The following is a 24,211-nucleotide window of genomic DNA, read 5'->3' as shown; positions in this document are numbered from 1 at the left end:
ACCTTCACTGTCAGGTCAGACTTTTCTGGTTGACAAAGTTCCCAAACCTGTCAATGGATTGAAATTGTGTCCCCCTCTCAATTTTATGTATTTATGCATTTTATGAAGCCTATATTATCCCCTCCTGACATCCCGGGAAAAGCATATAACCATATCACATGGCTGACCCATCTTGTGTTAATGAGTAAACACATATCAAAGAATTCTATTTAACTGCCTAAATGTTAGGCACTTTAAAAAAAACAGCTCATATTTTTATGGCATTTTGATGCCTTAAAGTGCTTTCCTCACCACAACCCGGTGCGGTAGCACAATATTATTTCCAGTTTAATGATGAGTTAACTGAGACTCTTAAATGAGTTCTTAAATAACATCCAAGGTCACACAGCAAACTAGTACTGGATAGTGGCCTTGATGCAGGCTATAAAACTGGACAGGATCTGAATGGATTAAATGGTGATCCATTACCTCCAGATAGGACTTCTTTAAAAACCAATCATCCTTAGTATTCATACTTCATCAATGTCCTCTGCCTCTCTGATTGTAGGGCAGAGTTGCCTTTAAGGAGGGGTCACAGGAAAGAAGCCTCCTCACTCCTCATTTCCCACCCAGATGCACTCATTTGGGGCTTCTTTGACTTCACTATGCCCCTCCACTCCCCACACACTTCTGTAGTGGGTACCTTCCCTCTCCATCCCACCCTCAAGTTTTAAGCCTTTTTGTGTGTTTTCTTTCCCCATTAGATTGTAAGCTCCTTAAGGGCAAGGACTACCTTTTTCTTATTTATCCCCACTGCTTAGCACAATGCCTGGAACTGTTTTTTTGTCTTTTGTACTCAAGTTCAAAATGAATAAAAATTTTCAAGAATAAATAATTACATACATACATACATACATATGGGACCAAGTATAGATCCCTGGAGTGCTCCACTAGAGATCTGTTCATGTTGATAAAGATAATTTACTGAGAACTAACTGACTGATCCTCACTTACTTCCCCATTCCCAGGCCAATGAATTGCCTGGGACTAACCAATCTGTCAATTCCAGATTCTTGGTTGTCTGATGGATCTCCCCCAAACAAACTTATCCCCTCCCAAAGATTCCCCACCTTACTCCTAGGACTTTAGGTTATTATGTAAAAGGATCCATTTACATTAAGTATTTTCTATTTAGAGTTAATTAGCTTCTATATTTAACTCAAGGGCAGTCTTATAGTTCCTTTTTGTTCTGTTATTCCATATAAACCCTGTCCTCAGTCCCCATCTTTGGATATTCCTAGAAATCTGCTTTGCAATACTCTGAGATTCCTCTGCCCCGATTAAAGACCTTTTTTCTCCTGTATTGATTGTTTCATGAATTTTCAGGTTGACAATGTTAACACTGAACCATTAAACTAGTCTTTGAGTCCAGCCATCTAAGTAGTTTTTTGTTTGTTTTTTTGGTGAGGCAATCAGAGTTAAGTGAGTTGCCCAGGGTCACACAGCTAGTAAGTGTCAAGTATCTGAGACTGGATTTAAAACTCGGGTTCACCTGACTCCAGAGCCAGTACTCTATCCACTGTGCCATCTAACCAATTTTCATTTCATCTTTTTTTGGGGGGGGGAGGCGGGGCAATGAAGGTTAAGTGACTTGCCCAGAATCACACAGCTAGTAAATGTCAAGTTATTCTCTCCATTTTATAAATGAGGAAATTGAAGCTAAGAAATTGTGACTTGCCCCATGTCACACCTAGGAAGTGTCTGAGGTAGGATCTCAGTGCTCAGCACAGTATGCCAAGTAACTAACTGTCTCATTATTAACTGTCTCATGCAGAAGAAGTCTATTTCCTTGCTTTAGCGATAGTTCCAGTGAAGGTTATTTTCAATTTCCCAGTAATGGTGATTATCAAGAGATTAGCTAAAGACCCAGGACTTGATAGAAATTAGTTCCAGGCTAAAAGAAATTAGGTGGCTTTTAAGTAAGAACTTTAAGGGGAAAAAGTTTTGTTCTTGCTTCTGATGACCACTTTGTTGACACAGGGAAGAATCCTGGTCTCAAGATGTTGTAGGTTAGTAATATTTTTATTTTAAATCTCCAAAGACTTAGATAAATGATTACCCAAAGTCACCCAAAATGTTTACCAAAAGGTCATCCTAGAGGACACAGGGGGCTGGGTGTATCTAGGAAGGGCAAGTGCTAGTGATAAAGGTGTGAGCTATCAAAAGGAACCCTCATTGTTCAGACCCCAAAAAGCTCCCAGCAGCTGGTAAGGACTGATAATCTCCCCACAGTGACTGGCTCAGAGCCCTGCTGCTGCCAAAGGGTAGCATTCTATTAGAGCTAAAGACAACTGGAAATAGATGCTTAGAGAGGAGACAGCTTATTAGGGAGAGAAGTATGTCTCCTTCACATGAAAGTTAGTAAGGGAGGTAGGTCACTGGCTCTGGAGTCAGAGGTTGTTCAATTGTTTTTCAGTCACGTCCTACTCTTCATGACCCCATTTGGGGTTTTTTTGGCAAAGATACCAGTGCTGTTTGCCATTTTCTTCTCCAGCTGATTTTACAGATGAGGAAACTGAGGTAAACTGGGTTAAGCGACTTGCCCAGGGTCACACAACTACTAAGTGTAGGAGGCTGAATTTGAACTCAGGAAAATAAGTCTTCCTGACTCCAGGCCTAGCACTCTATCCACTGCCCCACCTGGGCTCATATCCCATATCTGACATTCACTATTCATGTGACTTAGGCAATTCACTTAACCCTCCTGGGCCTTAGTTTCCTCAGGTATATGACAAGGGGATTAGACTAAATGGCCTTAGAATTCCTTCCCTTCTAGTTTTGTATCTATGATCCTAGTATATAATTCTTTAAGGTTTGCAAAATAATTTATATACATTATCTTATTCAGTCCTCACAATAATCCTGGGAAGTATTATTATTGCTGACAGAGTTGGTTTTTTTGTTTTGTTTTTTGTGAGGCAATTGGGATTAAGTGACTTGTCCAGGGTCACATAGTTAGTAAATGTCAAGAGTCTGAGGCTGGATTTGAACTCAAGTCTTCCTGACTCCAGGGCTAGTGCTCTATCTACTGTGCTACCTAGCTGCCCCAGGGAAGTATTATTATTAATATTATTAGTCCCGTTCTACCTACAAGAAAACTGAGGCTTAGAGAAGATAAGAGGCTTGCCAAAGAACATAAAAAATGAGCATGTGTTGCCAGTGGATTCAAACCCAGATCTTTCTCAGTCTCTAATGCAATACTCTTCTAAATATGCCATTGAGAGGAAAACAACCCCTGCTCAATAATTCTCTGGAACTCAACAGCAATGTGTCAAAGCCTTGTTTATTTTCATTCCAGAGAGACTGGGCATTTGAAAATAAGTGTTACAGCCAGCAAGTGTAAAGCATAGGGCTGCAGGCCCTGTTTTAATCCCTAGCCCCTAACTTGAAATGGACCCTCTCCTTGTTCATCATTGGCTGATTACTTAAGGGTTACAACCTCAGCATGAAAACTAGGTAATGGGGAGGGGACACAGGGACGTTCCTTCAATCCTCCCAGGAGAGAACCTAGTTGAGACCAGCTCAGGACCACATGACCTGTCTGCCAGAGGGAAGGAGAACTGAGACCTTTGTTCTCAAACAGGTCCAGAGGATTGTAATGTGAATGGGGGGTTATATTCTACTGGGAGAAGACCACTACCCATTTCCTCACACCATGCTGTCTCAGTGAGGTATACAGCTGATAGCTGTGGACTGTCTGGCAAAATAGGTTGCAAATATAACCTGGATTTTACAATGTAAATATTAGGACCACTTAGTTCTTGAAGGGAATAGGGATCTAAGGGATAGAGGCAGAGAGCGAATTTGTTTTAATGAAATCTGATTCAATTAGAAACATTCACCTGAATATTTACTTAGAAAACCACAAATTAACATTATCTTTGTTGTGTTGTATTTTAATTTTATTTTTTTCAACATTTCCCAATTACATTTTAATCTAGCTCTGGCCATACTGCAGGAGTTTCGTAGTATGAGTTTGATACCTTTGATGTAGGAAGCACTATGCAAAGTCTATATATAATGTATATATAATCAAAAGCATTTATTCAAATCCAGGCTCAGATACTTGGCACTTACTAGCTGTGTGACCCTGGGCAAGTCACTTAACTCTCATTGACCTGCAAAATCAATCAATCAATCAATCAATCGATTAATAGATGAATGAATAAATGAATGAATGAATGAATGAATAAAAGCATTATTGTACCTACTATGTGTTCAGCAACTAAACTGCAATTTTACCTCTGACTTCATTACTCAACTGAAACTGCTCTCTCCAGAATTATCAGTGATCCCTTTATTGCCAAGTCATAACATTTTCTTAGTCCTCCCTTTTTTTTAAACCTCTTTGTTATATTTGATCACTGTTAATCACCTTCTCCTCCTGGATACTCTCTTCTCTGGGTTTTTATGATGCTTTTCTTTCCTGGTTTTTCTCCTACTTGTCTGATTACTCCTTCTTAGTCTCCTCTGATGACTCAAAATCCATATCACATTCCCTAAGTGTGGGCATTCCTCAAGGTTCTATTTTAGGCTCTCTCATGTCTGCATGTATATATGTGTATCTATAGCCAGCTAGGAGGCATAGTGGATAGAGTGCTGGACCTGGAGTCAAGAAGACTCACCTTCCTAAGTTCAAATCTGGCCTCAGACATTTACTAGCTGTGTTACTTTGAGCAAGTCACTTAACCCTGTTTGCCTTAGTTTCCTCATTTGTAAAATGAGCTGGAGAAGGAAATGGCAAATCACTCCAGTATGCTTGTCAAGAAAACCCCAAATGGGGTTGCAAAGAGTTGGACGTAACTGAAAAGACTCCATAATAACAACAACATGCATATATACACATTTCATACATACTTAATATATACATATATGTATATGTGCATATATACATACATACATATGTGTATCTATTCCGAGTCTCACCCTTAAACTTCAATCCCTCAAAATCAATTGCTTAATGGACATTTTAAACTGGATGTCCCAGAGACATTTCAAACTCATGATATTCCTTCTCTTCTTTTCTAACTTCTCTATTTCTAGCGAAGACACCACCACCGTGAATCTTACAGTTTCACAACCTCAGCATCATCCTTGACTCCTCACTGTCCCTCACCCCACATATACAAGCAACGGTCAAATGTTTCTATATTTACTTCTACAACTTCTTTCACATCTTACCCTTTTCTCTGCTCCCACAGTTCAGGTTCATCATCTATTTACATTACACTACATCATAGACCCCTAATTTGTCTTCCTGCCTCAGGTTACCCTACTACAATTCAATCTCTACAAAGTTACCAATCAATTTTCCTTAAGGAGATCATGCCATTCCCCTCTTCCACTAACTCCAGAGGTATCCAGTTGTCTCTCTGCTAAGATATAAACTCTTATGCTTGGCTTTGTGGGGGGCGGGGGGGGGGGGGAATGAGGGTTAAGTGACTTACTCAGGGTCACACAGATAGTGTCAAGTTTCTGAGACCGGATTTGAACTCAGGTCCTCCTGAATCCAGGGCCAGTGCTTTAACCACTGCACCACCTAGCTGCAACCCCTGCTTGGCTTTTAAAGTGTTATACAATATGCCCCCAACCTATTTGTCCAGTCTCTTTGGTCTTTACTTCCCAGACTCAATGATCCAGCTAAACTGGTTTTTGCTCTGTTCCTTACATACGACATTCTGTCTCACTTCTGTGTGCCTTTTCACGGGCCATTCCACATGGCTGGCATGCATTTCCTCCTTATCTCTGCTTTCCAGAATTCCTTAGTAATCTCATTAGCTTCTATGGACACCCTGATTTATCCTTATTTTGCTTCTGAACATCAAACCTGCATCACAAATTTCCTGCCAGACATCTCCAGTGAGGTATCTCATGGATATTTTAAACTCAGTATCTCCAAAATGCTTCTCAATATCATTAACTTCCCTTCTATATTTGACTTTCTTCCAAATTTCCCTATTTTTATTGAGGGTACTTCCACTTTTCCAACTACCTTAGACATATCCTTGACTCTTCCCTTTCCCTTATCTTTCATATTAACTTATTTGATAAGTCTCATTGATTTTATCTCCACAACATTTCTTAAATCTCATTCCCTTTCTTTCCATTCACATGGTCACCATCCTAGTTCAAGTCCTTATGACCTCTGGCTTTGACTATTGTAATAGCCTCCCAGTTGGTTTCCCAGTTTCTAGTGTCTTCCCTCTTCAATCCATCCTCCCCATGAATGCCAAAATAAACTTCCTAAAATCCAGGTCAGACTATATCACACCCCCCCCTCAACTATCTCCAGATTTGGTAATATCCCCAAGATAAAATACAAATTCCTCACCTTGGCATTTAAAGTCCCTCACAATCTAGCTCTGGTCTATCTTTCCCAAATTATTTCAAGTAATTCCCCTTCATACAATCTACATTCCAGCTACATTTGTATTTCCCCACCTTGGTTTCCTACATCCCATCTCCATACCTCTGTACAAATTGATACCCATGCTTGGAATACTTGACCTCCTCACTGATACCTCTTAGAATCTCTAGTTTTCTTCGAGGGTCCGCTCAGGTACCCCTTTTTCTATAAAACTTTTCTTTAACCCCCAAGTTATTAATTATCTTCTCAAAATTATTGTACACCTCTTACATATTAATTCAATAATTGATAGAATGTAAGTTTCTTGAAGACAAGAACAGTTTTAATTTTTTTCCTTGCATCTCCAGCCCTGGAACATTACATAGATAACTAAATAAAATCCATAATCACTCAAAATAGTCTGGCTTAACATAGGAAAAATTAAATGGATGAGGAACTCCTATTATTGAGTGGACAACCTATAGACTTAATAGTATTTGTATGTTGGACAGACAATGCCAGTGATCAGTAAACTGGGTCCAGAAATGAACAGATGAGGGGCGGGAAATTGCAAGGCTCTTTTGGTGGCTCCAGTTATCTCTGTGAAACAAAATCTCCTATTTTTAGCACCAATACTTCTGCAGTGATATATGACTATGAGTCATGGGATACACTAATGTCTGAATAGTTGAGGCTGAAGACCATCCAGTAGTATGCTAGAGCCAGTTAGTTGGTACCATGTCTTGAGAACTGGTTGTTAAATTTTCCCTTCTCACAGTAAGGTTTTTATATGCACAACATAAATATATAGAATCGCAAAGGAAATCAATTATATTGAAAGGAGGATGTATTTTTCCACCATTCAAGTTCACAGACCTCTCTGAAATCCATCCATGAATCCATAAGTAGTTCTTGATATGAAATGATAGCTTGAGGGGATGGATGGCACAGGGTCAAGTGAAGATTTTTCTAAAGATCAAAGTAAAATGAGTATGGTTGTATGTAGTGAGGAAGGAGCTGGTAGATAAGGAAAGTTTGATGATTAGAGACAGGGAGGAAACGGTCTGAAAATACCTTCAGATGACAGGAAGAGATGGGATAAATCAGGGCTTCTTAAACTACTTGCAACCCCTTTTCACCTGAGAAAATTTTTACACAACCCTGGAGTATGTAGTTATATAAAATAGGCATCCATAACTTTTTACTGTTGCCAGATTTTCTCATCCCCCACAGTTACCCCATATGGAGTGGAGACCCACAATTTAAGAAGCTTAGGAATAAATAGAACAGGGGCCACCTGGAAGGGCAGGGGAAGGATAAGGGTTTTGAAGTGTGGAGTAGGAGAAAAAAAAAAAGGATTACAAAAGATGTCCTCAATTTTCTTACTAAGGAAAGATCCTTTGGCAAGGGGGTGGGGTAGAAAGGGTAGTGTTGAGGGCTTTCAGAGAGAAGAGAAGGTATGGAAAAGTTACTCTGAGGAGTAATCAGGAGACCTCCTGCCAGCAGTTCAAATGAATCACCAGCCCAAGGTGCTTCTAAAGCCTCCATAGAATTCTGAAATCATTAAAGTTTTCCCAGGACTCAGAAACAGAATCCCACCCCTTTTATCTTGGTACAGGAGTCTGTTGCTGACACTGAATAAGGAAAGTGAATTCACAATCTGAATTCCTCTTTTATGCATTTCCTATGTAGTTTATTTTATCGCTCATGTTAACGCCTCTTAGTGGCCAAGAAATTCAACAAAACATCCTAATTCCTCACCTTCTCCCTCCCCCTTCCCTTAATCCTTCAAGCTTCTGAAAGTGCCTCTGAGGTCAATTCGATAGGGTTATTCAAATTACAGGAAGCTGTCTCTGGTAGAGCCAAGACATGAGAACCATGACTGAACACCAGGTGAGGGCTTGAGAAAAACTGAACAATCTCCTTGGAAGCTCTAGTTCGACCACTTCATTTTCCACATCAGGTAACTGAGGCCCAGCTCTTCCCCAAGCTCATACAGGTAGTAAATGCCTCAAATCAATGTGGTGGATCGGTATTCGACTTAGAGCTGGGAAGACCTGGGTTCAAATTTTGTCTGAGACACTTAGCTTTGTGACCCTGAGCAGATCACTTAATTTTCCTGAGCTTTGATTTTCTCATTTGTAAAATGGGGATAATGCAGGGTTGTGTTGTGGATCAAATATCAAGTGTTTTGCAAATCTTAAAGCCATTATAAATTGTGAGTTATTATTATTGGTCAGTGGTGGTTTGGGAAGATTCACGTCACTTGTATCAGGATCTGACTGGGCTGAATGTGCTTAGGTTTCACACCTGATAATTGATTTTTGGGTGAAGATAAAAGCTTTAGCTCTTTGTTTATCCTTTTCAGGATTTATGTATTGCCGTAGTTTCAACTCACCTGTTGCCAACCTTCTTGATTGCTAAATATCAAGTGCATTCATTAGATAATACTCCTTTCATTCCAGCTGTTTTATAGGGGTGTCCATGGGAATTCACCGACACTAGAAGTAAGCACTATTGGTGAGGAAAGGAAGCAGCAGTTCAAGGCAGGGAGAGATGGGTTCAAGACTTTGGTGAAGATGGACATTGTTGGTTTCTTTTTTTTCAGTCTCATTAGTTTTCTTTAAGACAACGTCTTTCTACAAATTATAGGTACAACTGATGGAAACGTGAAATAAATGTATGTAGAAGTACAAACAATTTCCTTTTCTTCCCCTCCCCTCATCTCATAATCTCTCTGGGTAAAGCAGGGTAGCGACGAGGAATACAACAGGGAAAACAGTAAGGGCCATCCAGGGAGCTAGAAAGAATATCTAGGTAACCGTAATGGGGAAGTTAAGTGAAGTAGTAAGACCATAATAATACTTGTAGAGTGTAGGGATTATTAACCTAAGGTTCATATTGTCTTTTTTAATGTATTTTTATTTATTTTGTTAAAAATCTCCCAATTGGAGATTTGGGGGGGGGGCAATGAGGGCTAAGTGACTTGCCCAGGGTCACACAGCTAGTAAGTGTCAAGTGTCTGAGGCCAGATTTAAACTCAGGTCCTCCTGACTTCAGGGCAGGTACTCTATCCACTATACTACTTAGCTGCCCCTAACCCAAGGTTCATAAACTTGTGTGTTTTTTTAAAAATATGTTGATAATTGAATTTCAATATTATTGATTTCATTTGTAATCCCATGTATTTTATGTATTTTAAAATGTTATCTTGAGAAGAATTCCCAGGTTTCATCAGACAGCCAATGGGGTTCAAGAAACAAACCAAAAACTTAGTCTCATCTAAGATGTTATGGTTTACGAAGTTCTTTCAAATATAAGATCATTTCATCTTCATCACAACCATATTAGTTAGGTAGAGAAGATATTATTCCTAATCTTAAAATGATCCAACAATTTCAGAGTTTAAGTGTATTAACAGACCGGAAATAACAGGACTGAGGTTAGATTCTAGATTTCTCCTACTTTTTGGAATCAGTGCTTTTTCCCCTTATCACAATGAAAAGAGCAAATGAAGAGTATTCATATTTGGTGACTCTCTGTTCAAGACTATAGTACCTATTTATAGACCTGATAAAGATAATAGAGAGACCTGTTGTCTTCCTAGGACTTGTATCAAACAACAAATATTTAACAAGCACCTACTATGTGCTGGGAACTAGGGATACAAAGACAAAAACCTCTACCCTGAAGGAGCTTACCTTCTAATTGGACAGTAGATCTGAACACATGAATATATAAAAAGATACAAAACAGATACAATTTACCCTTGGATAAAGTATTTGCCCCTTGGGGAACCAGGAAAGACCTTATACAAGAAGATGGTCCTGCAGTTGCGTTTTTTTTTTTTTTTGGTAAGGCAATGAGGGTTAGGTGACTTGCCCAGGGTCACTGAGCTAGTAAGCGTCAAGTATCTGAGGCTGGATTTGAACTCAGGTCCTCCTGCATCCAGGGCTGGTGCTTTATCCACTGCACCACCTAGCTGCCCCACTGCAGTTGTATTTTGAAGGGAACAAGGGATTCCAAGATCTGGAGCTGCAGAGGGAAAGCATTCCAGGCATGAGGGACAGACAGTACAAAGACACAGAGAAGGGAAGTGGGAGTGTTGTGTGTGAGAAACAGCAAGAAGAACTGTAGGATGAGAGCCATTGTGGTTGGATTGTGGAGTGTGTGGAGGGCAGTGCTAAGAAGGCTGGAAAGGTAAGTTGTTGTGAAAAGCTTGAAATTCCATACCGAGCTTATATTTGATGCTAGAAATGATAGGGAACAACTGATGTTTACTAAGTAGAAAGGTGACATGGTCAGACCTGTGCTCTAGAAAAATCACTTTGGCAGCTGTGTGGGGAGACCAACTGAGTCTCTACTGCAATATTTCAGGTGAAAGTCTGAACCAGGTTGGTAGCTGAGTAAGTGGAGAGAAGTACATCTTTTTTTTTTTTTTTAATTGTTGGTGAGGCAATTGGGGTTAAGTGACTTGCCCAGGGTCACACAGCTAGTAAGTGCCAAGTATCTATGGCCAGATTTGAACTCAGGTCCTCCTGACTCCAGGGCTGGTGCTATATCCACTGCTCCACCTAGCTGCCCCTGAGAAGTACATCTTTGAGAGATGTTGTAGCTTGTGTCCCAAGGAGGACAACTAGAATGGTTAAAGGCCTTGAATCCACATCATATGGAACTGGGCACGTTTAACCTGAAGAAGAGAAGACTCAGGGGGTAACCCTATAGCTGTGTTCTGCTATTTCGTGGAGCTAGGAAAAGACTTATTCTGTTTAGCCCTAGACAGGCAGGAGTAAAGGGGAAAGCCGCAAACTTGAGCTTCATGTCAAGGAAAACTTCTTAACTACTAGAACTGCCTGAAAGTTGAATGCGTTGTTCAAGAGAGGATGGGTTCCCTCTCCTGGGAGGTCTTTAAGCAGAGGTGGGCTTATCCACTATTTTAGAGGGAACTCCTTTTGTTTAAGGATTAGATTGATGTTTGTGGAGTTTCCTTTCAGTTCTCAGATTCTATGATTCTGTGAAGACACCATTACTCCTATTTTTGGAGACAGGAGTAATCTCTTATGGTTTATTATGATTGTTTTCCTAATTATTTTGGTAAACTGCTGTATCCTGTTTGCAATATTTTACTTAATATATTCCCATTGGTGTTAATTAACACCCCAACAGCATTAGCCTACAATTTCCTTTTTACAGGTTTGGGCATCAAAACCATATTTGCCTCATAGAAGAAATTGAGTAGCATACTTTCTCTATATCTGTAAAAAGTCTACACATAACGCTTGCATGTGCTTTGAAAGGTTAGAATTCATTTGTAAATCTGGTCCTCGTTAAAGGCTTTTCTCATGGCTCCTTCTGAGACTGATATATTTAAGTTGTTCATTTGTTGTTTGTCATTGAGCATTTAATATTTTTGTCTCAAAACCTTTACCCTCCTTTGCTCTAAAGGGAGCCATTCCTTGAAATAAGGAATAAGTGGGAAAAAAATCTGCAAAACCAAAGCATCCATTTCTTTTTACTTTGTATTTACATGGGTTTTTTTGCAAGTTGTTCCCTCTCCCCATTGGCATGTGAGCTCCTTAGGAGCTGTGTTTTGCCCTGTTTTTGCTCCCTGAAGTGGCTGGCACATAGTAAGCTTATATAAATATTAGTTGGTGGTCTGTTATTATTTTTATTATTACTACTATGTGCCAGGTACAGTTTTCAGCATTCCACATCCATAATCAGTCAATCAAGAGTCAACAAGCATTTATTAAGGCCCAAGGATAAAAAAGAATGCCCCCAAAATCCCCAACCCAATCCCAATCTTAAATTCAGCTTTAATGGACTTCTCACCATTATAAAGAAACAACCGACCCACTCGTTTTCGTTCTTTCTTTTTGTTTTTTGTTTTTGTTTTTTGTGGGGCAGTGAGGGTTAAGTGACTTGCCCAGGGTCACACAGCTAGTGTCAAGTGTCTGAGGCTGCGACCCACTCATTTTCAATTACTAAATTAGGTATACACGTATATCAAAGCATTTAAAATTATTAAACAGAAAACAGCCCCCAACATACTTCATACATGCCAGGATTTTAGGAGGAGCAAAATTAACAAACAGTGATGACACCGTCTCAGCTACCCACGCCTGTGCACTTTGCAATGGAAGGTGGCCACGTGCAGGAGAAAAGGCCAAGACAGCCCCATTTCGAGTTGGAAAACCTAAGTTTGAATGCTGACTTTGTAGTTTAACCACCTCTGTGAGCTTGGGCAAATCATCTAACTTTAGTTTCTGCCTCTGTAATGCGGAGGCGCAAACCTCGATAACCCGAGGCCCCTCTTTCACACACTACCCCTGAGATCCCGTCCGAAATAATGCTAGACAAAGAACGTACTAAGCCCTTACTTAGCCCTTACTAAGTGCTAATTGCAGTTCAAGGAAGACAGTCTCTGCCCTCAAGTAGCTTACATTCTAAAAAAAGGGAAGAGTAATTCACAACTGAACTAGTTAGGTGGCGCAGGGTCTGGGAAACTGGGTAATAAAGAGTGCGACGGGACCGAAATGTAACAACAAACTACCTCCACTCTGCTTTCCCCGCTGGATGATGGCCCCGCCCCTTTCCCGGAGAGCTGTAGTGCGATTGGTCACGCGCGCCGTCCAATCAGGCGGGAGCGGGCTATAGGAAGGGCTGCGGCATTGGCGTCTGCGCTGGCAACATGGCGGATCGTCTCACTCAGCTTCAGGACGCCGTCAACTCGGTGAGGAAATGGCGTTGGGGTCGCCGCCTCATCCATTCTCTTTCTTCCTCCTTTTCACGGGGCGGGTCATGGGGAACCTGGGTTTTGGCGTTTTCTTTCTCCTTCCTCAGCGGCCGGTGATGAGGTTAGAGAGACAGTGATGCCACCGCCAGGCCAGGAGCCCTGGGTGGGCTGACCCAGGCTTCGGGGCAGAGGGGAGGGGCCGCGGCCACCTACCGGAGACGTCATCGCCGCCGGTTCTTGTCGGCTCCCCTCTCCGCCCCTCCCTTTGCGCGGCTGGTCTGACCCCGAGCGGCTCTCTTTGCGCTGGGGGGAGGGGAGGGCTGAGCGGAACGTGGGGCCCCCGGAGCGGAGGAGAATCCTGCGCGACTCCCCGGCCGCACGGGGTCCCGGGAAGGGAAGCGAGTGCCGCTGGCCCCCGGCGGGCGCCACTTGAATGGCGGTGCCTGCCCCTCCCCCAGGACTTGTGCAGGCTTAGACTTCTCCCGAGCAGGGTTTTGTTTTCTACCCTTAGTCCTTCTTGTTCACACCCCGGGCTCCCAAAGAGTGCCCAGGGTATGGGTACTCAGCCAAACCAGCGGCGCCCCGGTAGAGGAACGAGCCCATTATGGGCCCCGCATTATGCTGACTGCATTTTGCTGAACTCAATCAATAATCAGCTGTTTTCCAGGTACTGTGAAGCGCCTACCAGTTAATAAGCATTAAACTACTGGTATGTGCTAGGTACTGTGCTAAGCGCATTCCAAATATTAGTGATACATATAATTAAGGGCTACTATGTAAGCACTTTACAGATGTTAATCAAAAAACAATATGGACCTCTTAGGTGCCAGGCACTGTACTAAGTGCCTTCCAAGTATTAATAATAAACATTAAATTTCTTTTATGTGCTAAACGCCCTACAGATATTAATCAATGATCAATAAACATTTATCAAGCACCAGACTGTGCAAAGTGCTGCTGTTCATTTAATCCTTACAACAGCCTTGGGAGGTAGGTGCTAGTATGATCCCTAATTTACAGTTAAGGAAACTGAGGCAGACAGGTTAAATGACTGGGCTGGGCACACACAACTCATAAGCAAGAGCGAATTTGAACTCAGGTGTTTTTGACCATAAGAAGTTAGCTTTAAGGTTTCCAAAGTGCTTTAACATGATGTCTCATCTCTCTTGGTCCAAGAGGGCCAGATGTATTGGTGATCCACAGTTAAATAACCTTTATATGTGAATAAGCTTTATGTGTGTTTTCCTAGTTGGTTTTCACAGAAACCATTGAGGTGGTTATTAGAGGCAGCTAGTGATGAGGTGAGAGGCTGGGCCTGAAATCAGGAAGATTCATAGGGCCTCTCTAACTAGCTGTGACTCTGGGCAAGTCATTCAACTTCTGTTTGCCTCAGTTTCTTCAGTTGTAAAATGGGAATAATGATAACACCTATCTCACAGAGTTGTGAGGCTAAAATGAGATAATATTTGTAAAAAAAGCTCTTAGCACAGTACCTGCCACAGAGTACATGGTAGGTAAATACTTATTCCCTTCCCTTCCTTTTCTCTCCATTTTAGAGATGACTAATAGAGGCTGAGAGAGTGTGTGATTTGAAGTGACTGATTTGAAGTCAGTTCTTCCTGAATCTGTCTATTGCTGGGTCAGCTAGCCACTTAACTGTTGGTTAATTGGGTTTGCTGACTGGTATGGCAGTAAGATGCAGAACCTTAAGTTCTTGATCATCGCAGTGTGATTTTTTTTTTCAGCCAAGATTAAATTGGAGATGACACTGCAAAGTTGACCTTATTTTAAGACAATTTTATATGTGGACAAATATAGGAAGTATTGATAAATCTTAACCATTATGTTCAGATGGGAGCTTGTGGAAATTGAGTTTGAAAGTGCAAGTTCATTCATTTGACAGATGAGTATATACTATATGCACAGCCCTGCTAAGTTCTGCAAGATACATTTCCCTCATAGGACTTGGAGTTTAATTGGGACAAAACATACACATTAAAAAAAATAACAATACAAAACAGTATATTGATTAGAAGCCAACTTTAATGCTACTCAGATCAGTCCTGTATGTTTCAGAAAGTAGAGACTTGCTTGCTCAAGAAATGTAGAAAGGGTTCATGGAGCCTAATTAGCAGAGGACATATTTTAGGGAGTAGTGGAAATATTGGGTAGGTGACAGATTATTCAGAGCTTTGAAAGCTCATCTAATGTATTTGAATTTTATCTGGATGATGATAGGAAACTACTGAAAGATTTTGAGCTGCATGGTGACATGATGAAAGTGGTGTTTTTAGAAGATGAAATGCCACTGGCATACTGAATAAATTGAAGGAATGTGAGACCAGACAGTAGGAATTTATTTCAGTAATGCCTAAGTGAGCAGATAAGTAGTAGGAATGGAAAGTAAGGGACAGATAGGAGATATTCTGAAGGAACAATTAATATTACTTGTTAACTTGATTGAACATAAAGGGGGAGACTCCTGTGTGGTAAAATATGAAAGTTTTTAACAGTCGGTTAGGATAACTGAAAGACGCCAGTTTTTCAAGGACCACCCTTTTGGGGAGGAGATGAACAGTCCGCCTGCTGCGCATGTCAGACTGCCTGCCGGGTTTTTTGACTTCCGGGGTGGAGAGAACGAGAGTGGCCTTTTTGCCGGCTTGGCGGGACTCCTGGCGGCGCGGCACAGACGGTCTGACTCACTCCAAAGGTGGCCTAAATCGGTTTGGTGAGTTTTTATAAGGAATATAGACTAAGCCTAGATTTAAGACGATTTGTACTGTATTTCTATTTTCCTATCCTTCTAATCAACAACACCTTATATACAATAAAGGCTCTATCTAGAAAACCAGAAGCTTCTTCCATTTACTAGTCTGGGAGATAAATTAAGGGAAGGGTTAAGTAGGGGAGATTTATGATCTAATATCCAATTTTAAATCTCACACCTGGGATCATAGAGGTAGATCCAGACCTCAGAGGCTGTTACAAGCTCAAGTATGAATCTGAAGTGACAGCGAAACTCTAAAGTGATCTTAGATTACAATAATGGAATAATCAACTTAGAGCTGAAGGGGACATTACAGGTCATCTAGTCCAGTCAACTCACAGTAGAGAATAAGTGATTTACCTCAGGTGTCACAGTTATAAGCAGAGCATCTAGGAAAAGATGTAGTAATTGTGTTGTGAGCAGGAACAGTACAGTGGATAGAGTGCCTGGCTTGGAGTCAGGAAAACTCATCTTCCTGAGTTGAAATCTGGCCTCAAACACTTAATAGCTGTGTGACCTTGGCCAAGTTACTTCACCTGTTTGCCTCGGTTTCCTCATCTGGAAAATGAGCTGGAGAAGGAAATGGCAAACAATACTGGTATCTTAGCCAAGAAAACACCAAAAAAGTGTCAGGAACGACTGAAATGACTCAACAAGAACAAGTTGTGTTGTATTATATTCTGGTCACACCACATCTAGAAATTTGTATTCTACTTTTTTTTAGAAGGACATTGAAAAATTTGAGGATGACCAGGATCATGAAGAGACTAGAACTGGAATGAGGTGTATTAGGAGATAGTGAATTGCTCATTACCTGAGGCCTTCAAGCAGAAGCCGAATGACCATTGGCTAATGCTGTGGAGGTTGGTCTAGATCAGGGCTTCTTAAACTTTCCACTAGAGATTCCTTTTCACCCGATAAGTTTTTGCACGATTTCTGGTATCTAGGTATATAAAATAGGTATACATAACTTTTTACTGTTGCCAAATCTTTCTTGACCTCCACATGAAGTTATTCAACCCACAGTTTAAGAAGCTTTGGTCTAGATGACTTCTGAGGTCCCCAGGTACCTTCCAACTCTTGAATTCTATAATATGAGCTCGATGGCTAACTGGAGGGTGATGTTAATGATACCATTGATAGACACCGGACAGTCAGAAAAGGGAGTTGGTTTCATGTGAGAAGAGATTTGGACATATCTTCTCTGAAACATCTAGTAGGCAGTTGGAAATAGAGGCTGGGTTGAGAGGTCAGAGCTGGAAGAAAGTTAGGAGTCATCAGCCTAGAGATGACAGGCAGTTCTGTCACTGATGCTGTCTTAAGAACCCTAGAGAATTAAGAAAACGCTGTGAACAACATATTTATAGGGACTTGAGTGAGGTCTCATATGATTCCTTCCCTCTCCCCTTTTACTTTTTCACTTTCGTGCCTATCCTAGGCCCTGAAATAAAGCAGCTTGGATGAAACATAAATGAGGCCTCTTCTGTAAACTACAGGGCAGTTAATAGGTCTTTGCCTAAAGATAGTAAGATTTTAAACAAGGTTGTCATAGGAAGTATTTAGAGAAGCAGAGTTGTTTTAGAAGAATCAAGTTAGACTTGGAAAGACTCTTAGAGTTCTGAAACCTGAGTTTGAATTCTGACTCTGATTCTTAACTAGTTCTATAACCCAGGTCATCATTTAAGTTTGTTTCCTCATCTCTGAAATGGGGGTCACTTTGACCAGTAAAACTATAGAAATGTGAATTGTTAGTAATAGTATTCTTTCTTCACCTTAACCATATTGGTATTCATCTTAGCTATGATTGTGGTGCTTTCATACAAAAGAAAGGAAAGTGTGTTTTTAAATAATTCTTTCAAACTATTTTGTATAATTCTTCATCTGTATAACATTTTTTACATAGGTAAAATACTGCCAATTAAATTCCTCTAATTTATTTTATTCAAAATTACTTTTTAAAAGCTTATCGATACTTACAATGCTTTATCTAGAGACTACCACTAAAAAAATGTTGTTTCCAATATCCTTAAACTTTCCAAAAATAACAGCTCTGAGTCCCTAATCTTTTGGTAATCTGTTTCAAGCTTGCAGATCAGTTTTGTAATGCCATTGGAGTGTTGCAGCAATGTGGTCCTCCTGCTTCTTTCAACAATATTCAGACAGCAATCAACAAAGATCAACCAGCAAATCCTACAGAAGGTAGATTTTAAAATTATATATATTTACCTAGAAGACAAAAATATATTCTCTTTTTATTCACTTAAAATATGTGGAACTAGGGGGCAGCTAGGTGGTGCATTGGATAAAGCACAGGCCTTGGATTCTGGAGGACCTGAGTTCAAATCCGGCCTCAGACACTTGACACTTGCTAGCTGTGTGACCCTAGGCAAGTCACTTAACCCCCATTGCCCTGCCCTCCCTCCAAAAATATATATATATGTGGAACTATTTAGGTTTATTTGTAATGAGTTATTATAATACATCAATCTTGTAAAATAAGCTATCCTTTTCTATAGTTACAAAATTGCTGATCCACTGTCAGATGGTCAGGTGCTCTTAACTGTTCTCATGGATTTGTTTCTCTACATACTTAGGCCAGCCTGAGCATGCATTTTAGTTACAGTGGGTCTGGTAAGGCTTCATGCCTGTAGCTGTGAATCAAAGTGAACCTAAAAGGCATTGAGACCATAGTTGGTACTATATTTTAACCAATCAAGCTAAGCAGCCATAAATTAATCTTATGGGGTATGTTATTATTTCCATTTCATCTAGATTGAGGAAAATATACTTATTCTGATTCATATAGTGGATCAGAAACCTGATATAAAGTCATACTTTAATGCTTAGTGTTGTGAATCACACTCTTCTGGGTGAGGGTTGGGAGAACGGACCAAGAGTGGGAGAGGGAAAGACTTTTAAATTTGGTGAAATCTAGTGTTACAATCTGTAATCCATTTCCATCTGTTTTATTTTTAAAACTTTAAAGTTTTTATTGAATATCTTTTGTTTTTTAATATTACATTTATTTTCAGGATATCCTTACCCTGGAAGCCCTTTCTCATAAAAAGAAGGGGGGAAAGTAGTGAGTAAAAGTAACCAATACTGACCATGTCTCACATTGTACACAGTATTGCACATCATTGGCCTGAGTACCTTTTGCAACTGAAGGAGGGTTTTCTCTGTTTTAATGAGTATTTTGTGTTTTCTTCAAACAAACCTAAGAGATTTTTGAAATTACTTAGTTCTGGATATGATAAAAGTTGAGTTTACTTAGAATAGCTTAACATGTCAAGTAATCCTGTTACTTATATTTCATGGGTAATGTAATTGTTCTGAAATGCTCTAGTACTGAAGATTTGCAACCCCTCCGTGCTTTCTTTCCCCTGTGTGATTTCTCCATATTTTCCCTTAAGTCCTTTGTGGAGGCTGCATCTGAAATGCTCTTGGCCTTCTTGTAGCTCTTGTCATATTATTTGAGTACCTGGGTGGTATTTGGATGGTCCATTTATTATCTCTTATTTTTGATATATGACTGGCCCATTTCCTTTTCTGGTCAGACAGATTTTTAAAAAATCTCTTTTGCCTTGAATTTTGCATGCAGTTTATATTTGGCAATATGTTTCAGTCTATTTATGTCTATCATAATATGTGGCTCTCTATCACCTTTTTTTGTGTGACCTATTTTGCTTCCTTGAAGACTGTGATTTTTCGTTATTTATATATATGTAGTATCAGAAGATTTTAATGATAATTAGATCTGTACATGATAACTTATTTTGGACACTACTTGTATTAGATTTGCCTTTAATTCTCAGGTTAATTAATAGCAGTTGTTAGTGGTAAACATAAACTTAAGTTAATATAAACTTAGTACGATTAGGACATTAAAATTAAATGTAAAGGATTGGGAAGCTTGTATAAAAAGGCAATGATTTGGAGGCAGCTCAGTGGAGCAGTGGATAAAACATCGGCCCTGGATTCAGGACAACCTGAGTTCAAATCCAGCCTCAAACACTTGCCACTTACTAGCTGTGTGACCCGGGCAAGTCACTTAACCCTCATTTCTCTCCCCCCCCAAAAGGCAATGATTTAGGCATTCAGGTTAATTAACTTAAAATGTATTTGGTTTCTGACAGCTTCAGGTGTTCCGTAATTTCCTAATCGAGTTAAATTCTTTCTATAGAATATGCCCAGCTCTTTGCAGCGTTAATTGCACGAACAGCAAAGGACATAGATGTTTTGATAGATTCATTACCTAGTGAAGAATCTACAGCTGCTTTGCAGGTAAGGTTTCTCTATTTCCCCCCTTCCCCACTTCCCTTAAGAAGTGATTTCTTAATTTCTATATATGACCAACAAAGCCCAGCCATTTAAATATCAATTGCTCATGGATGGGCCAAGCTAATATAATAAAAATGTCAATTCTACCTAAATTAATTTACTTATTCAGTGCCATACCAATCAGACTACCTAGAGATTCTTTTATAGAACTAGAAAAAAATAACAACAATATTCATCAAGGGAAATAATGAAAAAAAATGCACAGGAAGGTGGACTTAGCTGTACCAAATCTGGAGCTTTACTATAAATTGGAAGTCATCAAAATTATTTTGGTACTGGCTAAGAAATGGAGTGGAACACTTGACACTTACTAGCTGTGTGATCCTGGGCAAGTCACTTAACCCCCATGGCCCTGCAAAAAAAGAAAAGAAAAGAAAAGAAAAGAAATGGAGTGGAGGATCAATGGAATGAGCTAGGCACAGGAGACACAGTAGTAAATGACTTTAGTAATGTACTCTTTGATAAACCCAAAGACTCCAGCTTCTGGGAGAGAAAAACTCAGTATTTGACCAAAACTGCTGGGAAAACTGCAAAATAATATGGTAGAAATTAGATATATATTAGAAAATAGAACACCATATACCAAAATAAGGTCAAAATGGGTACAAGATTTAGACATAAAAGGTGATGCCAAAAGCAAATTAGGAGAGGAAGGAATAGTTTACCTATTAGGTCTATGGAGAGGGGAAGAATTTATGACCAAACAAGAGAGAGAATATTATAAAAACACAAAATGGATAATTTAGATTGCATTAAATTAAAAACATTTTGTATAAACAAAACCAGTCCAACCAAGATTAGAAGGAAAGCAAAAAACTGGGAAACATTTTTTACAATCAGTGTTTCTGATAAAGGCCTCATTTCTAAAATATAGAGAGAACTGAATCAAATTCATAAGAATGCAAGTCATTCCTCAGTTGAGAAATGGTCAAAGGATATGAACACATAGTTTTCAGATGAAGAAATTAAAGCTATCTATAGTCATGAAAAAATGTTCTAAATCACTATTGATTAGAGAAATGCAAATTAAAACAACTCTGAGGTACCACCTCACACCTATCATATCGGCTAATATTATAAAAAAAAATAGAAAGGATAAATGTTGGAGAAGATGTGGGAAGATTGGAACACTAATGCATTGTTGGTGGAGTTGTGAACTGATCCAACCATTCTGGAAGGCAATTTGGAACTATGCCCAAAATACTATAAAACTGTGCATACCCTTTGACCCAGCAATATCACTATGTCTATATCCTGAAGAGGTCCTAAAAAAAGGGAAAGGATCCACATGTACAAAAATGTGTAGTAACTCTTTTTTGTAGTGGCAAAGAATTAGAAGTTGAAGGGATGCCCGTCATTTGGGAAATGGCTAAGAAGTTGTGGTATGTGAATCTATTGTGCTATAAGAAATGATAAGTACATAGATTTCAGAAAAACCTAGAAAGACTTAAATGGACTGATGATGAAGTGAAGTGAGCAGAACCAGGAAAACATTATACACAGTAACATCAACATTGTGCAGTGATCAACTGTGATAGACTTAGCTCTTAGCAATACAATGATCCAAGACAATTCCAAAGACTCATGATGGAAAATGCCATCCCCACATCCAGAGAAAGAAATATGGAGTCTGAATGCAGATTGAGGCATACTATTTTCACTTTTTTGGTGGTTTTTTCTTTCTTGAGGTTTTTTTCCTTTTGTTCTGATTCTTCTTTCACAACATGACTAATGTGGAAACATGTTTAACATGAGTGTGTGTGTGTGTGTGTGTGTGTGTGTGTGTGTGTGTGTGTGTGTGTGTGTGTGTGTGTGTGTAGCCTATATCAGATCAGTTGCTGTCTTAGGGAGGGGGAAAAGGGAGGAAGAAAAATTTGGAACTCAAAATCTTACAAAAACAAATGTTGAAAAGTACCTCCATGTAAATGGAAAAAAATAAAAGACTGAAAAGAAGTGATTGCTTAACAACAGAAAAATTCTAAATAATATATGCTAGGCTTTAAATATTAATTAAAGATAAGAGTAGACCTGGATTCAGCACTTGAGGGAAAACAAGTATGCTGGTTATGAAAGCCCTTTCTGGGTTTCTAAGCTAACCTCCCTTTTTGTTAACTTTGTCAACAGGTAGATCTGGGTTTGCATACTATCGCAAATACTAAACCATCGGCTAGCTCATGGCAAGGCATTTGTCCTTTCTCACCTCAGTATACTCAACTTTAAAATGAGGATAATATTAGCAGTATTTATTTCATAGACTTGTTGTGAAGAAAATGCTCTGAAAATGCTTAAAGCATTATGTAAATGTGATTTGTTTCCTCTTAATTAAAGGAGTGAGTAGGGTAAAAATCCAGATGTGGTGTTATATTAACATTTAAAAATGATGAACAGGGGAGTCACCAGTAGACAGTCCATATCTGCTTTCAGAGGTTTCTAGTTATTGAAAAGCTACAGGGCCAAGTTTCCTCAGCGTATAAAATACTGACTAATTTTTCTTTTTCCCCAAGTCCATGAACTTCATTGTATGGGAAGCCGCCATCCATATTTAAAATCATTTCAATTTATCGCTGAGTCCTTCACTTTTAACCTTCATTAATCATCAGAGTTTCTATGCTGGCTCTCCCCTCCCCCCATTCTAAAGGCATTTATTTGTTGCTGTTTTTTTCTTTTTTAAGGCTGCAAGTTTGTGTAAGCTGGAAGAGGAAAACCATGAAGCTGCTACATGTCTTGAAGATGTTGTTTACAGAGGAGATATGCTTTTAGAAAAAATACAGAGTGCACTTGCAGACATTGCACAATCACAGTTGAAGACAAGAAATGGTACTCACAGCCAGTCTCTTCCAGACTCCTAGCACCAGTATCTATATAGCACATGGCTGAAAAATTGAACTGTTTTAATACAATTTAAGTCTTGCATCAAATTTAGATGTGAATTGTACCAACATTTGCAAAAAACATAAAGCACTGTGAGATGACTTATCTCTCTAGTAATTCTGAACAATCTGCCCTTGTCACTTTTGATATAGAGTAAGCCCTATAAAATGCTGAGTTGTGGTAAGTTGGTGAATTGAATCAGCTTTAAACTATTTTGTTATCATTGTTTCCATTGTTATCTGTATAAAGTTAAATTTTCTTTTGCTTATTGAGGATAATCTTGCTTTCAAGGTCTTATTAATATAGTTAACTAGAGTCAGCTATAAAGTCCTGTGTTGAAACAATTTGCTGTGTCATTTAATTGTTTCTACTAGATGGTAAATTTTCTTAGGGTAGGGAAGGGGGAGGGAAAGGAATAAGTATTTATTAAATGCCTACTGCATGCCAGCCACTTTGCAGAGGGCTTTACAAATATCTTGTTTAGATAAAACAAGGACATGTTCTACCTAACTTTTGTATCTTCTGGGGCACTAACAGTGTTCTTCACATAGTTTTTGTTTGTGTTTGTTGAATTAAATTTGTTCCATAGTTTTTGCTCAATTTTTTTTCTTTTTCTTTTTTTTTTTGGTGAGGCAGTTGGGGTTAAATGACTTACCCAGGGTCACACAGCTAGTAAGTGTTAAATGTCTGAGGCCGGATTTGAACTCAGGTACTCCTGAATCCAGGGCCGGTGCTCTATCCACTGCGCCATCTAGCTGCCCAGTTTTTGCTCAATTTTAAAAGCAAAATTCCTTTTTTTAAAAAATAGATTGTTGTTGATCTTTTTTGTCTTTATATTGCCTAGACTTTCCCATATCCCTTCACTTCTCTTCTCAATCATACCTTATGATAGTTCTTTTAAAAGAAAAAAGAGGAAGAAAAAATTAGCAAAATTGCTCCATACATTGAAAAAAGTCTCCTGTGTAGTGTTCCATACCTGTAGGACTCCCTTCCTCACCTTCCTAGTTACTTAGCCTTCCTCCTCCCACAAAACCATTTCTTCCCTCATGTGGGTTTTCATTTGTTGCTAACATTTTGCATGCCTGTTTCATGTTCCTTTCCTATCTAAATA

The 24,211-nt window shown here is 39.4% G+C and overlaps 1 protein-coding gene across 1 annotated transcript; it reads left to right on the top strand.

Moving 5' to 3' along the window:
- Window positions 1-13,001: 13,001 nt before the first annotated feature.
- MED21 (mediator complex subunit 21) lies at window positions 13,002-23,722 on the top strand. Its single transcript, XM_043967173.1, has 4 exons — window positions 13,002-13,118; window positions 17,973-18,087; window positions 20,072-20,172; window positions 22,902-23,722. The coding sequence occupies exons 1-4, from the start codon at window positions 13,077-13,079 to the stop codon at window positions 23,076-23,078; spliced, it is 435 nt and encodes a 144-aa protein (XP_043823108.1). The 5' UTR covers window positions 13,002-13,076; the 3' UTR covers window positions 23,079-23,722.
- Window positions 23,723-24,211: the final 489 nt, after the last annotated feature.

The sequence above is a fragment of the Dromiciops gliroides genome, chromosome 5 (genome assembly GCF_019393635.1).
Source record: "Dromiciops gliroides isolate mDroGli1 chromosome 5, mDroGli1.pri, whole genome shotgun sequence".
Taxonomy (NCBI): domain Eukaryota; kingdom Metazoa; phylum Chordata; class Mammalia; order Microbiotheria; family Microbiotheriidae; genus Dromiciops; species Dromiciops gliroides.
The sequence above is the reverse complement of the archived record's forward strand: the minus strand, read 5'-3'. Positions and strand labels throughout refer to the sequence as shown.